General features: G+C 34.9%; 1 protein-coding gene across 1 annotated transcript in view; it reads left to right on the forward strand.

Moving 5' to 3' along the window:
• LOC124544638 (ionotropic receptor 25a) overlaps positions 1-17,492 on the forward strand; it is a 424,769-nt gene that overhangs the window by 178,670 nt on the left and 228,607 nt on the right. Inside the window, exon 10 of the mRNA XM_047123253.1 lies at positions 3,709-3,903. Within this exon, the coding sequence (XP_046979209.1) occupies positions 3,709-3,903 (195 nt within the window). The remainder of the gene's footprint in view (positions 1-3,708; positions 3,904-17,492) is intronic.

The raw sequence follows: 17,492 nt of genomic DNA on the forward strand, positions 1-17,492 counted from the left end.
CTCACTACTAAAGACTGATAATCATCATAATCAGATAAAGATTTTCTCTGTTTCTGTTTACAAGATGTACACTTAGGAGAGAGCTTGCTTTGTTTTGTAATTATTTTTTTGTAACTAACCAAAATCATTGTTGTTTTCAGAAGGAATTATGTTTATTTTGCTAATAAGGTATTGTACAAACCTCAATGGGTGTGCTGTAATAAATCATTGTAGTTAACTCTACGATACCCACACTTTAGTTGAGGTGTGTAAATAATTTTAGCATACTGATTCTCTTTACTACAGTTCAAAGCTTGTATTTATTGTAATGTTGTGGATAAATTTTAGCTAAAAACAGAATTCTAAATTTTATTTTTAATTCACATCAAAAGATAGAAACTCAATTTTGCCAGTATAAAACTATGTTTCAAAATTTTGTAGTTACACTGAAAACAAAAATAGTAGTTTGCAGAATGTAGCAACTTGCGTCAGTCCCACCCTCTGCTGGGTTTTGTCATTATACACTATAAACATCTTAAATAAATCACAGCATGGGTTTAAGAAGTGACTGATCCATAAAGATAGAAATGAAAGTTTAATCACAAACGTAGGAGGGATGTATCCAGATTATACTTAGACCTTTACAACCATAATTGTGTCCATATTAGACTTACTCTGAAACTGCTGTACTATGACATAAGGCAGGAAGCCTCCAACTTTTCTAAAAAATAGACATCAGTGTATACAAATAAAACATCAGTGTGTTAATATTGAAAAATTGCCTACTTTGGATATCTGAAGATAAAATTGTATTAGCTCAGGGCTTTGTACTAGGATCTCCACTCTTTATCTTGTATATAAATATAGCTTTGTGGATGCAGTCATAAAAGAAATAGACTGTAACATGTTCTTGGGTATAGAAGATGATAGATTTCTGATGTGAGAAAACACACTGACAATACCCACTATAAAGAAGTACAAATGTATTTGTGATGAAGCACAAGTTCGTACACAGGGATACCAAAACTTTACTGAAAATGGACTGTGCTTATACCATTCTACATCGTCATCTTTGTTTCCCACATCATTCCATCTTATTCAGTGCATCAGAATATGAGCTTCTGCAGCAATTATGGTCATTAAAAATGTCTGTCCTTCTTCAGTGGTGTCCCACGTATGTCCTCGTTGTTCAGTGTTAAATTAGATTTTGCCATATCCTTGCACCTTAGTCTTGTTCATCCTCTTGATCTTCTGTCTCTCATACAATAGTATTAGTAGCCTGTTAGCATCCATGCATTGCATTTGTCCATACCATCTCAGTCACTGTTAGGATATTTTGTCTTGTAGTTGTACAAGACAGTCTTTCTGACAGATACTGGGAGGAGCAGCAGATGTGCATATTAATGGAATTTTAAAACTGCAAGAGAAAACCATCAGCTCTGTAGGGATTGTAGCATCTTTGGAATCCTGTAAAAATAAATGGAAAGAATTGAAATTATCAACTGGGCAGTGACATTAAACAGAGGCTTTCATGAATACAGGACAAGAACTAGAGGCAATTCAATTCAATTCAATTCAATTTATTAGCGTCCTTGTAGTACATCATCGAAATGATATGGGACTTGTCAATCAATTGCTTTGTTTGTACAAAAATGCTTAAAATTATGGATAAAGTGCCTTATTTTATAACTGATTGACACTAAGCATAAAGAGCATAGAAGTACTGACCAACTTCAAAAGAAAGCTGAAGGAGTGTGTCACCTCTGGACATTTGTATAAATTGAATACATTTTTGTAGACAAATTCATAGTACAAATCTAATTTAAAATTGGGGAAGGAAATAACCACTTCCTTGACACTTGCTCTGTAAGCTAATTAACTGCTATTGCATTGATGTTTTTGTATTTTATGAATAATTCTCCAGACTTTTTTATCTGTATGAGAATTAATTTTGATTTTGCTATGTTTTCCTATGTTTTCTGTACCATGCATATGTGTAAACCAATATCCAGAGCAGTATAGAAAGGAAGTCCCAGAGGAACACTGACAGTGTAGAAGGAGAGAATGTATAGTCCATGTGAAAAACTGTACTTCTGGTACTGTATACTTAGTGCAAGTTCACTTAAAAATATGTTCAGTTAAAATGAATTTTATATGGTTGCTAATGTCTGCAAGGTTCATTTAAAAAGTTGATTTTTCTGGATTTTTCTGGATTTTTGGTAGACTTGTTAATAATTTACATTTTTTGCAAGGCTGTGTAGGCCCCAAACATGACACATCTGATACACAGCCTGGATACCACGTCTTCTTGCAGACTACCTAAATGTGCAGTTTATCAATCCAAGAAGCAGTTACTTTATCATAAAGAAACAGATAATGTAAAAATTAATAGTTGTTTACAAATGCAAATGGAAAAACAGTGTTAATCTCATCCATCAGATGAAAATTTTGAGCTCATTTGTGTCCTGTTGAAATTGTTACAAAATTGACAGTGTAAGCTATAGTTAATGTAGCCTTTGCATCCTGATGGCAATAGTGCTTATAGAGGTAAAGAAAGGAAAAAATAATTTTACTGTAAGTTTTTTGCTGATTAACCAATATTTAATCTTTCTGGCAACATTAAGTGCCATAATCTTAGAAAGTCCTCTGATAGCTACCAGACATGGAAGACATTCTGTAAAGGTGCCATTTATGGAGCTTTCTGTTTCATGGAAAATCTGTAACACGGTACCTACCTAGAGATGCTAGAAAACGAGATCCTACCCACCTTCAAAAATATTTGAATGATTTAATTTCCTGGCACTTTGAAACTTTTGAGTGGGGTTACCTGAACAACACTATTTTATGTTGTTGGATCAGAATAGGTGGGTAATAAAACTACGTTCATTGTCAGAGCCTTCCTGGTTCACCAAGCTTATACCACCCAATATTCATCTGTTTGGGTAAATGAAGGACAGTCTGTTTATTACATCTATGCTTCCCATTATTCAAGATCTGTAACATCAAATTGTTGATCCTGTGATCTCAGGCTTGCTGATCTGTGTTTGACAAGAAACAAACTAGTATTATGCTTCACCAAATGGGTACACTTCATACTATTCACTGTCCAGCAGCAATTGAACTGTGTTCCTATGTTTTGTGGCCTCTGTTTGGCAACCTGTTTTTGAATAGCTTTATATACACTCGATTTATTGTTTCATTTATTATCATTCTCTGCTATAGCTTTGAAACACAAATTCTGTTTTTTGTACTGTAGCTGTAGTACACAGTTTCCAAGGATTCCATCTTCTATGTTGCTGTCATTTAGAAGGTATTTCTAGCATTAGTTGCTCATGCTGAATATAGCATAACAATGTACAGTGCCTACAGCATCATATCTTGTAACATACTGATACATTAATTAAAAATGTTAAGTGAGGTTATAATTCAAACTTTAAATTTTATAAAAACAATTGCATAAGAAATAACACTGCTGTTGCATAAGAACATGCTACAATCAATGCTATAATTTATAGGTTACATGACTGAATATGTTACTCATAATGAACTTTGATATTTGAGTTTAATAATTCCAATCTTTGTCCTGCTGATATGAAGTTTTTGTTGTGTAAAGTTAGATGAATACCTTTACAAATGTAGGTGAACTGAAACTGGAATTATATGAGCATTAATTTTTCTTTCTCTGTAGTGTTTAGCATATTATATTTGAAATCTTGTTATTATTGACAGCAACAACCATTTGTTATAAAATATCAGGATGAAAATGGAAGTACAAAGTTTAAAGGTTATTGCATTGACTTGATCAATGCAATCCGCAATATCACTAATTTTGAGATTGAAATTTATGAAGTGGCAGATGGTAAATTTGGAAACATGGATGAAGAAGGTAGATGGAATGGAATGATCAAAGATCTCATAGACAAGGTATGAACAGCAAAAGTTGTACTTCTTCTGTTACTGCTAATGTTTCTACTTTTATATTACATCTGTGCTTCATCATTCTGTGTAGATCAAACAATGGGAAATCCAAGATGGAATAATGCCAGTATTATGAAAGGATAGAATGCTACTCTTGATGTAGCTGTGATGACAAGTCGCAGATAGGCACAACATAAAGACTGTTAAATAAGTAAGCTTTCAGCCAAAAAGGCCTTCATTAGAATTAGACACACACACTCAAGCAAACACAACTCACACACACACATGAGCACGCTCGCTGGCTGCCAAGGCTAGCTTTCTTGTTTGGCAGTCATTTTGTTGTACCTATCTGTGTCTCAGTCATCATCTCTGTGATATGGTGAGTAGAAATCTGTCCTATTCATAATATTGTTTAGATGATCAACACTTTTAATTCTGTTTCTAGTTAACACTTTTTTTGGCCTGTACAGTAATTCCAAAATGAGAGAAGCAGAATTAAACAGTAGAGAGTCCAGGTTGGAATATAAGCAATTATGAAAAGGATACATTGCTATTCTCCATAAAGATGAAACGCTGAGTTGCAGACAGGCACAACAAAAAGACTGTTACACACTAAGATTTTGGCCAAAGCCTTCTTCAGAAAAGAAAGGAAATCACACCCCATTCACACAAGTGTCCACATCTCATTCACACATGACCACTATCTCCAGCAGCTCTAGCTGGATAGCAGCTGTTGTGCTGAATGAAGGCAGCAGTCAGGAGAGGGGCACAGAAGGGGGGAAGATAACAGAGTGTGGCTATGGGGAGAGGAGAGTGCTGCCTGGCAGTGTGTGCAGGGACTAGAAAGCAACAGGACAAGGCTGCCAGGGACAGAATCAAGAGGCTGTGGGGGAGAGAGGATGGAGTAGGAAACAAGAGAAGCAGAGAGGGTAATGGACTGGGACTGGGAGTAGCATAGGGATGGAGTAGGATGTTGATGAGGTTGAGTGAATGATATACCACTTTAAGGGGATGGGGTAGGACCTTGGGTGCATAGCCCCTTATTTCAGAGCATGACATAGATGATCAAAGCCCTGAGGAAGGATTTAGTTCACTTGTTCCAGTCTGGTTTGGTATTTGGTGATGAAATGGGTGCTCATTTGTAGCAGGTTCATGGAGGTGGTGAGATGATTAGGGGTGTGTGGGAGTGTGGCACAGGAAATCTATTTATGGACTAAGTCATGGGATAGTGCTTGTTTGGAAAGACCTTTGTGAGACACTCAGTATACTCAGCAGGGAAGTTCTCGTCACTGCAGATACACCTTCCTCAGGTGGCCAGACTGAACGAGAGGGACTAAAAAATCCCTTCGATAAGCCTGGCCAACTGAGGAGGGCATATCTGCTTCACAACCTGGACCACCTGAATCCTCCCCTCCATCACCAGCTTTACCGAACTGTATAGATAAGAGTTATCCTTACAATCTATTCTCACTCCTCAACCAATGATAACCTACTCTCCCTACACCCCATACCCAACAGTTTCCATCCCCTTGTCCTACAACCTCATCCCAATCCACATCCCCTCACCCCCATTGTTTTCACTCTCTGTCAAAGCACCCACCAGTCTCTTGCCCTCTCTGCTCTTCTTGTTTTCCACTCCATCCTACATCACACACAGCCTCCCGAAGCTGCTCCTGGCAGCCTTATTCTGCAGCCTTCTAGTCCATGCATGCTGTGCAAGGCAGTGCTCTTCTCTTGCCCCCATTTGTACTCTGCTATCGCTCCCCAAACGCTGTCACACTCCTGATTGCTGATGTAGTTCACTGCAGCAGTTGAAGTCTGGTTAGAGTGGCTAGAGGTATCAGTCATTGTGAATGGGGCATGCCTGCTTGGGTGCATGTATATGTGTTTCCCTTTCTTTTCTGAAAAAGGGTTTGGCCAAAAGCTTAGTGTGTAACAGTCTTTTTGTTGTGCCTGTCTGCAATTCAGAACGTATAATTAACGTTATATGAGATTCATTCTTGTTGGCAGAATGTAAAAGAAATGACAAAAAGTCCAGCTCACAAATGCTCAAAAAGACACCAAATGTTACACAAAAACTTACTCAGAAAATTACAAGAACAAGTTTTATTTACAAATATTCTGCAACCCACTAGATATGACTCCTACAAAAACCATTAACATAACAGTAGACTAATAATAGCTTGCACACAGGTGGCCCCCATAGTCCATAAAGAAATTAAACAGGGAGCAGCTTTAATATATGGTACAATAAGAAGAAAGTAGACTTCAATTTATAGTGATTTGGAGAGTCTGTCTAAAGAGACTGAAATTGTTTGTGTAATGAACCATTGAATACCAAATTTTATTCTGCCTTATTCAAAATGCTAATATTTAGTCAAATCCTGACATCATATATGTTTGACATAATATTTCAAGTCACACAACATCGGACAGCTTTAATTCTCTAGGCTATAGAGAATCTGATTTTTGTGTGTAAATATATTGGGAACAAATCTTCTACTGATTTGTTATGGATACAGTTGACCACATTTTCAGTAATCCACACCATACTGTTAAGCCTGTTACTGGTCATGATACTGATATTTTAGATGATTCCTGTAAATGCTAGATTTTCTGTCTCTGAGTTAGTGTTATGTCCATGGATTACCATTCTAACCTCCTGTGTCATTCACTTTGTCTGGTTCAGCAATTAAGTGTCAGAATATTTTCTGCTAAGCTTGTTTCTTGGTTTGAAATTGTAGACTGAAGTTTTTGCATCTGCATTCACTGTCAGCACCATTCAAAGTTATAACATCAGGAATGCAGTTTCTCTATGAAGGGATGTCTGTTGGAGTCCATTTCACTCTTTATAACTTTCAATTGTTTTTTAAAATTCATCTTCTATTTAATTTTGTGGAAAATAAAGCACAGCTGTTGATAACTAATGCATCATGTGTGAGACTTCATAAATTTGTGGGGGTATTGAAACAAAAGTCACAACAACTGATGTTTTGGACAGGAGAGAGTAGTTTTCCACTTGGTCATTATGCTTAAGAACCTTTTTTATGTGCTAAAAATTACAAGACTCTATGGTTCTTTTTAAAATGTAACAACAGATTTTTTCCCTATTGTGACAGATTTTCGTAACATTTAAGGTGAATCATACACCTGCAGTTTTACTTTTTTGTCTTTCATATTTAATTATTGTAGGTCAAAATGTTTCCACTTCAAGGTTTAAAAAGTATCATATCACAATACATCCTTATCCAAAAGCTTTCGAGTGCCATTACAGTGGTGTAGGTGATGTTTTTAAATTGAGTAAACTAATAATAATATTGGTCATAATATATTACATGATGCCAGACCTCATAATTGGATGTTGCTCCACTTTCCTGACATTTCAGTTTTGGATTTCCTTCTATAGTGTTGGGACAGACTAATAATAAATATGTGCATGTACTCATAAGCGAGAACAGAGAACTATATTTTGTCTTCTGAGATAGCTTTCCATGTCTGAGGAAAAAAGAATGACATATTTGAAAAACTCCCACTAAAGAGACTGACTCATCAATTCTTCAGTAGTCTAGAATTTTGTGCGTCCAACCAGATAGATAGGCTAAGACCAAACATCAGAGGAAAAAATGTGATTCTCTTGTGTACTAATAGACTATCACTTAAAAATAAACATACAGAAATGGAATATTGATTTGAAGAATTAATTAATGATGTTTTGATCACAAACGAATAATGGCTCACTTACTGCAAACCTGTATTAAATGTACCTTATCAATACTAGTCAGCAACATGTTACTGTAGCACAAGTCTGAAGTATGATGGTGTTTCAGTCTTTGCCAAAGAAACAAATAATTTAGTATATGAAATGATAGATGTATGTTCTTGTTGTGTGGAAGCAGTTTCTGATGTTACAGTGATACTGAAACCAAGTCAGGAAGTAATTGCTGAATCAGTGTACCACTCCTGTAGTAATAACTTTATTTGCAGAGTATCTTGAAAAATTGATAATAAAGCTGTTAAGTACAAAATTGGTGGAGTGCTGATATTTGGTAACAGTAACATAGACATTATATATAGTAATAAAAATGTGAAGCACCCTTTACACACATTAAGATCAATAAACTAGTATTGCCTAAATGAAAAATCTATCAGGTTCAAAGCAAGTTGGATAATATAATGTGCAGCTTCTGACTATATAAAACTAAATTTGGTACTGTAAACTTTGGAATTTCAGATCACATAGGACTGTGGCCCAGGCAATCTCTTCAGCTGAACAAGGAAGGGTAATCAGATCAATCAATGAACATATATAAATTGATTCAGTTGAAAAACAAGTTAAATCACATAAATTTAGTTACATTTCTCACTAATGATATGTCTGCCAATGGATCAACACCAATTTTTGGAATTATTAGTAGAAAACTTGTTGACCCAGATATTGCAAAAAGATCACAAAAAGCTGAACCAATGTAATAAACCTCATGAACTGAGGAACAGGTACACCCCACACCTGAGCAAGCTTATGGAATAAATAATGGTGCACTATGGCAGAATGCATCAGAGACAATCTGACAAGAAAGCTTATGCAGCAGTTAGATTGGCGTACATGCCAGAAATTAGAGCAGCCAAGAGGAAAGCAAATGACAATTATATACCCCACTAAAAAAAACAGGTGTAAAGCAAGATGAAAAGTTATTAAAACAGAAATAGGCTCTGAAAATAAGCACAACAACATTCTAATCCAACTAAACACCTCAAATGCACACTTTACCAGTTCTGGCTCAAATAAAAATCTCTGTGAAGATTTAAATAAAGCCTAAGCTCTGCTCCTAGTTCTAGTCAGTAAACCACCTGATAGCTTATGCTAGTCTCATGTATCTTACAAACAAGTTGGTGAAGCAGTTTCCAAACTTAGCAACACAAATGCAGAAGATTTCTATGTACTGTAAAATTATGTAATAAAAAAATATTAATAAATTATAATGTAACTGGATGAATAAAAAAATCTTCTCACCAAGTGGGACCAGGAGAAAATGCACATAAAAGTTAGGGAAATGTGCAATTTTTTAGGGACAGAGGTTCCTTCTTCTGGCAGAAGGATTGTAGTAGAAGGAATAGGAGTAAAGGAAAAGGACTCTTGAGGTTTAGGAAATTGGTAGAACTGCAGAAAGGTCATTAAGAACCCTGGATCAGAGCAGACTTACTGAATGGAATGAGAAGCAAGCCTTTCCTTCTCATGCTATATGGTGAGTGTCCTCTGACCCAAGATACTGGGTGACTTCTCTGTAAGCCTCCCAATTTCCTAAACCTCACCAGGCCTTTTCCTTCATCGCTCTTCCTTCCTCTACAACCCTTCTGCTAGAAGAACCCACTGGCTTTAAAAATTTGCGTATTTCCTTCACTTTTATATCAGTTTTCTCCTGCCACTGCTTGGTGAGTAGATTTATTATGAACCTAATTGCATTGTATTGTCAAAATTGATTATTTTCACTCAAATATAAAGAAAGGGATTGTACTGCCATTTTCACTCAAATATAAAGAAAGGGACTGTACTGCCACTAACCAATATCATCAGTCAAATGCTACATGAAGGAATCTTTCCCAATTAAGTAAAAATTTCTATTGTAACATCTACCCATAAGAAAGTCCCTTAATAACTATCAACCCATCTCACTCTTTTCAACAATATTAAAAATAATACAATATTGTATGCAGAAACAGATGAACCAGCATTTTGAGCAAAATAACCCATGTTCAATATGGTTACAGATCTCATCTTTCCAACATCAAAGCAGTTGAGACCATTATCACAAAATTATGAGTCTTTTGAGCTTAACCAAATAATCTTTGCAGCTCTTCTGGCTTTGAGAAGAGCTTTTGATACTGTGTGTGGTAGTACACTTATCAAAAATCTTCATAACTATGGAGCTGGGGAGCATGCTCTTCACCTTATTGAGTTATATCCAAGCAACAGAGAACAGTTAGTAACAAAAACAATGGAAGATCAGATGGCTTACCTGTTACAAAAGGCATCTGTTATCACTTGGAACTTGTTTGTTTCCTGTATTTTAATGATTTTAATTATTTATGCTCATTGTTGCCATGTGAGGCTGTAATGTACACAGGTGATACAACTCTAATTTCACAAGTGGCTGATCTAGAGGAGCTGTGACACAGCTTAAACATAGCAATGCTAGATGTCCTAACTGGTTCCAGTAAAATTTACAAATTAATGATAGTAAACATGAAAACAAAGTTTTCAGTTCAACTATCACTGATGAAGATTTCAAAATAATTAAACAATTGGGTTTCGGCATAGAACAGAAACTCAGCTGGGTGAGTCATACAGAAAAATTATGCTCTAAATTGTTTGGAATGATTTATCTGTTTTATATTATGAGGAATGATATAAACAAAACTCTATTAGTGTATGCATATTTTGCATTTTCCCACTTCCCCTTACATACATTATTCTTCTATGGGATAACTACCCAAAAATTGTTTTCAAGTGGCCAAAAAGAGGGTGTCAGTTGTATAGCAGCACTTACTCAAAGAGAATCACATAAAGATCATTTCAAATAGCAAATATTATAATGGCCTCCCCAGTGTTAAACAGAATTTAAATAATTTTAGCCATATGATGTTAATACATGAACACATCACAAGTACTAGACAATCAATTGATTTATCCCACAGTAAGCTGACTAAGGTTCCTGACAGCCACAAATATGTTAGCCTCAGTTTTTTCAACAGACTTCCGAAAACTGTCCATTTTGTCTTCTGTGGAATATTTAAATTTGTTTAAGAAGACTTGTTTAAAAAAAGGAAAGTATTCAGTATAAAAAGTATGAGGAATCAAATTTAAGTAAAATGAAGCTCTCACAAATTACTGTCACACCAAGTTTAACACTAGAAAATGTAGAAAATACAAATGATATAAAATGGTCTCTTAATAGGTTCCTGGATATATAATACTGAGATTGTATTTAAAATTTTAACATTGATTGAAATATCTTGAAATATTACATACTCTTTCCCTTAAATTTATAAGTAAATATTTACACCAGTAACATGTAAAATGTTAGATAGCAGAATATAAATAAATACAAATTGAAAGAAACAGACATGGACTGTATCATGTTTGACAGCTCAAAGAGTGGTGCACATAAACTGAAATGATTATTGCGTGCTAACAAAATACCAAACCCTTGCAGTTAAAAGCTTGTGATGTTATTAAAATTCCTGGCAGAACAACAGTAGGAATAAACAGAGAATAAATAGTAATTCTGGGCAGCTTAATTAATTTAGTGATCTTTGTCTCTGCTTAAAATAATATAAATAAGTTAAACAAAGCAAGCAGGTTGATATAAGTAATTATAGCCCATTACAAGTGTTTGATTGTGTTATGACTAAGCTTATATGTCAGCAGGCTCAAGTACAAGATTAAGCTCTACAGTATAAAGAGAAATGGTAGTAAATTTCATTGAATGAAGCATTAATGGGTAGATTGAAAACGAGTATAGAACCAAATGTTGTGTTAATGTGAAGCATCCTGACATTTGGGTCTTCTTCTGGCCAGTTTCTAGCATGCTGCCAGCCATAGAAGGATTGCAGCAAGTGGAAAACCTTTTCTTCAAATATTATGATGTTATGTTCTTTGTTTTTGAAATTTCCATACCTGTTTATTTTGATGACTTCTTGAATGGAAGACTGTGGTGTATTTATTTATTGAATCAGTGACTCTAAAATGCACTATGACAAAAAATTTTATACCATTTCTTAATTCCTAACATATTTCTTGAAATTTTTTGCTTATTATTATAGCAAACGCTAATATTAAACAATATTTTATTATACTATACACTTTGTAAATTCAATATTAATTGGTTTTATTTTACTATATACTCCTTCAATGTTTAGAAACAGTACTTGACCAAGCAGTCCTTCATAGTCGATTTGAAATTCTTTCTGTCCATTATTATTGTTGTGGATTTAGGTAATTATCCAGTTTGATGCCAAGATGGGGTATGTCACTCTGTAATAGTGCTGTATGTTCTGTTGTATGTTTATGCCATCAGTTTGTGCTGCATGTTAGCTATATAGAGATTCATTATGGGTGATGGATGGACTGTTACTTTAAATTTTTTTATAATAATTAAATTTTCTAGTATTTTCTTAAACAATGGCCTGCATAATGACCTTTGGTGTATCCCTTCAATAAGTCCAGTAATATTTTTCAGTAATTTAAGTGATTTCAAACTTGCTCCACAATTTCCCCAAAATACTATGACATATTTAAATACTGAGTGATCATAAACAAATTATGTAGTCTTGAGCTTTGCACATTATGTACAATTTCTTAATATTAATATTATGAAACATACTTTGCTCCATTTTCTCCTTATACAGTCTACATATTCATCTCAGTTCATTTTCTATTGTGTCCATGTACTTATAAATTTTGTTCTCTCTGTTTTTCCAAATGTTTGTCCATTTATTTAAATATTAGTATTAGCTAGTGTCCTATCATGAGTGGTGAATATATTCATTGGTAAAATTTTTTCCCATTTAGAATCTAAATGTGTGCTCTACTATATCCTGTGAAATGGTTACACTTAGTTACCTTGTGTTTCATTTTCAAATATGAACTTTACTTGTGAGAATTATGCAATTATATTGCATTGTTACTAGTGCGAATTGTAATGAATTATATATACATTACCATCACTATTTCTGAGCCCAGCCTCACAAGTTTGTGGTGGGGGTCAGTATTATAAAGACTGATGTAAAGTTGTTTGTTGATTTTTTAAACTGCGTAGTTGTTTGAAAAATAGCTGGGTTAGAGAATACACTAAGCAGATTCAGAAGAATGTAAGCTGCAGTAGATACTGGGAGATGAAGCACAGGATAGAGTAGCATGGAGAGCTGCATCAAACCAGTCTCAGGACTGAAGACCACAACAACAGATTTTAGTATTCTTAATGGACTGTATTCTCAGACAGTTAGGAATTCAGAAAAGTGTATATATCTGAATTACGCATCAGTCTTGGGAATAAGCTACATATGAGTGTGGCTTCCATCTTGAAAAATATTTTACATTATGATCTGTCATGCAAAATGTTAATTAGTGGTTTATTTTTTAATTGGTGAAGTATGTTATCTGCTCCACAAAAATTGGGGTAATAAAGGTATAGAATCTAAGAAGAACACAGACAAAACCTGCCTTAGAAAATATGATGGTATGGAAAATTTTTGTATCAGCAAGTTTGTAAGTGAATTAGTTTCAGGCAGTGTAAAGTATGTATTAAAGAATTGCACTGCCAGCATTTTCATGATGTATATTAATTTATCCAAATTTGTTGATTAGGTCACAAGATTTTGCTTGTGATGAACAGTAGTACTTCAGTTAATTGTATTTTTTACTAAAAGAGTTCTCATGAAAAGTGTTCTCACTAATAGGATCAGCTCATTAAAAATAAGAATGTGGATAATAAATTTGAGTGTAAGTCATTGGTTAATGGCTTTCAATATTCATGAACATGTTACATATATATTGTGCAGATGACTGTGTGAAAAGTGAACAGTAAGTGGAAAGAAACATATCCAGTATTAAAATGAGTGTAATCATAGCAGTTGAGTGGTTCTAGCTTGCTATGTTAGACCTTCCCGACATTGAGTTATACAGACAGATATTGAAAAAATATCTGATTGGATAATTCAGTGCCAGTAAAATTATGATTAAACTTTCCCTGGTCATAATAAAATACAACAGTAAACCATAAACTTCAAAAATTGAAACACATTAAAGTACCTGAAATTATAAACATTATTTTTTACTTCAACGATTCTGAACAGAAACTTTCTGCTTTACCACTCACAGTTTACTTTTCCGTTAATTCACAAAGTTTTACAAGTAAACATGCTTACATGCTTTATCAGATCCATTTGGTGAGTCAATTTCCAGGCCCTCCTAATAGTGTTCATAGATGTATTTGTGCTCATAAACTACAGACATGAAAAGAATAAACAAAACATTCTACATTATCAAAAACAGTAGAACTTATCATCTAATCTGCAGAAGAATAATTCACACTTTGTTATGCATTTCCTATACACAAAAAATTCACATTATTATTATTCAATGTGGCAAGGAGGGTGGAAACTGGTTTTTATACTCTAACGGTCTGCTCTGAGTAAGACCACTTAACTTACTGAAATGGGAAATATACACAATTGAAAGTCTCAAAATCTGACTTTATAGTTGCAACATTTAAAATGAATCTCTGTTAACTCTTGTTATAAAATTGCATTACACTTCTTAAACTTCCAGATTGATTATATGAGTGTACTTGCTACAATATATTATTACTTGGAATCACTTTTAGCACGAACATAAACAGTAAATTTTTAAAATCATAGATGAGTAACATATGTCACAGAAATGTTTCATTCAACTTTTTCTTGAAATTGCCATAGGTTACATAGATAGTGCCAGCTTTCACTGTAACTCACATAACAGTTTTACCATAGCAAATTGGTATTTACTTGTACATACTTTAGATTTCATAATTTATTTCTGTTTGTTATGAATCAAATCATATACTTATATCTAAAAACAAAGATGATGTGACTTACCAAATGAAAGTGCTGGCAGGTCGACAGACACACAAACACAAATATACACACAAAATTCAAGCTTTCGCAACAAACTGTTGCCTCATCAGGAAAGAAGGAAGGAGAGGGAAAGATGAAAGGATGTGGGTTTTAAGGGAGAGGGTAAGGAGTCATTCCAATCCCGGGAGCGGAAGGACTTACCTTAGGGGGAAAAAAGGACGGGCATACACTCGCGCACACACACACATATCCATCCACACATATACAGACACAAGCAGACATATTTAAAGACAAAGAGTTTGGCGAGTGTATACCCGTCCTTTTTTCCCCCTAAGGTAAGTCCTTCCGCTCCCGGGATTGGAATGACTCCTTACCCTCTCCCTTAAAACCCACATCCTTTCGTCTTTCCCTCTCCTTCCTTCTTTCCTGATGAGGCAACAGTTTGTTGCGAAAGCTTGAATTTTGTGTGTATGTTTGTGTTTGTGTGTCTGTCAACCTGCCAGCACTTTCATTTGGTAAGTCACATCATCTTTGTTTTTAGATATATTTTTCCTACGTGGAATGTTTCCCTCTATTATAACCAAATCATATACTTACCAACTTTGTTATTCAGAGGAGCACATTCACAAAACTACACTAAGTCAAATCAAAATCCCTAACCATTGTCCTATTTTGTGCTCATATCTGTCATATTAGCCATTACTGCTTCCCTATTCCATAGTCATATTATTCCATCATATTCAATTAATTCACATATTATGTCACTTCTTAAATACTTCATTACCTCCTTAAATCACAGATTCCTGCCTTGCTTTTCATATATAAAGAAAATGACTCTAAAGAATTAGACTCCACAACAACAAATCACAACACTACTGACAAACTTCATTATCTAATATATTAATTAATGAAGTACTGTAAATTGTTATCAAATTTAAGCATCTACAATATAATTTTCCTCCAGATTTTATCATCCCCTAATTCAAAAACAAACCAAGATACTTTTTATCAAAATGCAGCTGAAATACCATTTTAATGTAGGCTTCCATCCTCGTACATTATTTTACTAGTACTCATGACCACATAAAGTTAATGATTGACACAAAGAAAATTTCTGCCTTGAAATAACACATATTTAAGTATCCTCTAATTGAGCACAGTAGAAGATAATTTTCATTATCTGACACACTATTGATAGCATTGTTATAAAAGCAAATGATTCCAGAAAATAAGAATGAAATCATACAGCTCAAGGAGGCATTACTTCCACAATGTTTTCAAAAAAGAGCAATGACCTCCTACCTACTTACTTTATTCATTGTCCTAAATTGTTCCAGTTCTATTAACAAACTGGATATTTCCCAGATTCAGAAAACTTTCAATGTTAGATGGATGAAATTTCACACATTTAACATACAGACACTACATTTACATCATATACATCTACTCCCTGTAAAACACTGTGAAGTGAATGACAGAGGGTAAGAACCAGAGGTTGTACAGAGTTTCAGGGAGAGCATAAGGGAACAATTGACAGGAATGGGTGAAAGAAATACAGTAGAAGAAGAATGGGTAGTTTTGAGGGATGAAGCAGTGAAGGCAGCAGAGGATCTAGTAGGTAAAAAGACGAGGGCTAGTAGAAATCCTTGGGTAACAGAAGAAATATTGAATTTAATTGATGAAAAGAGAAAATATAAAAATGCAGTAAATGAAGCAGGCAAAAAGGAATACAAACGTCTCAATAATGAGATCGACAGGAAGTGCAAATTGGCTAAGCAGGGATGGCTAGAGCACAAATGTAAGGATGTTGAGGCTTATCTCACTAGAGCTGAGATAGATACTGCCTACAGGAAAATTAAAGAGACCTTTGGAGATAAGAGAACCACTTGTATGAACATCAAGAGCTCGGATGGAAACCCAGTTCTAAGCAAAGAAGGGAAAGCAGAAAGGTGGAAGGAGTATATAGAGGGTCTATACAAGGGCGATGTACTTGAGGACAATATTATGGAAATGGAAGAGGATGTAGATGAAGATGAAATGGGAGATATGATACTGCGTGAAGAGTTTGACAGAGCACTGAAAGACCTGAGTCGAAACAAGGCCCTGGGAGTAGACAGCATTCCATTGGAACTACTGACGGCCTTGGGAGAGCCAGTCCTGACTAAACTCTACCATCTGGTGAGCAAGATGTATGAAACAAGCGAAATACCCTCAGACTTCAAGAAGCATATAATAATTCCAATCCCAAAGAAAGCAGGTGTTGACAGATGTGAAAATTACCGAACAATCAGTTTAATAAGCCACAGCTGCAAAATACTAACACAAATTCTTTACAGACGAATGGAAAAACTAGTAGAAGCTGACCTCGGGGAAGATCAGTTTGGATTCCGTAGAAATACTGGAACACGTGAGGCAATACTGACCTTACGACTTACCTTAGAAGAAAGATTAAGGAAAGGCAAATGTACGTTTCTAGCATTTGTAGACTTAGAGAAAGCTTTTGACAATGTTGACTGGAATACTCTCTTTCAAATTCTAAAGGTGGCAGGGGTAAAATACAGCGAGCGAAAGGCTATTTACAATTTGTACAGAAATCAGATGGCAGTTATAAGAGTCGAGGGACATGAAAGGGAAGCAGTAATTAGGAAGGGAGTAAGACAGGGTTGTAGCCTCTCCCCAATGTTATTCAATCTGTATATTGAGCAAGCAGTAAAGGAAACAAAACAAAAATTCAGAGTAGGTATTAAAATCCATGGAGAAGAAATAAAAACTTTGGGGTTCGCTGATGACATGGAATGGACAGTGTCTTGAAAGGAGGATATAAGATTAACATCAACAAAAGCAAAACAAGGATAATGGAATGTAGTCAAATTAAGTCAGGTGATGCTGAGGGAATTAGATTAGGAAATGAGACACTTAAAGTAGTAAAGGAGTTTTGCTGTTTGGGGAGCAAAATAACTGATGATGGTCGAAGTAGAGAGGAT

Source organism: Schistocerca americana, chromosome 1, assembly GCF_021461395.2.
Source record: "Schistocerca americana isolate TAMUIC-IGC-003095 chromosome 1, iqSchAmer2.1, whole genome shotgun sequence".
Classification (NCBI taxonomy): Eukaryota; Metazoa; Arthropoda; class Insecta; order Orthoptera; family Acrididae; genus Schistocerca; species Schistocerca americana.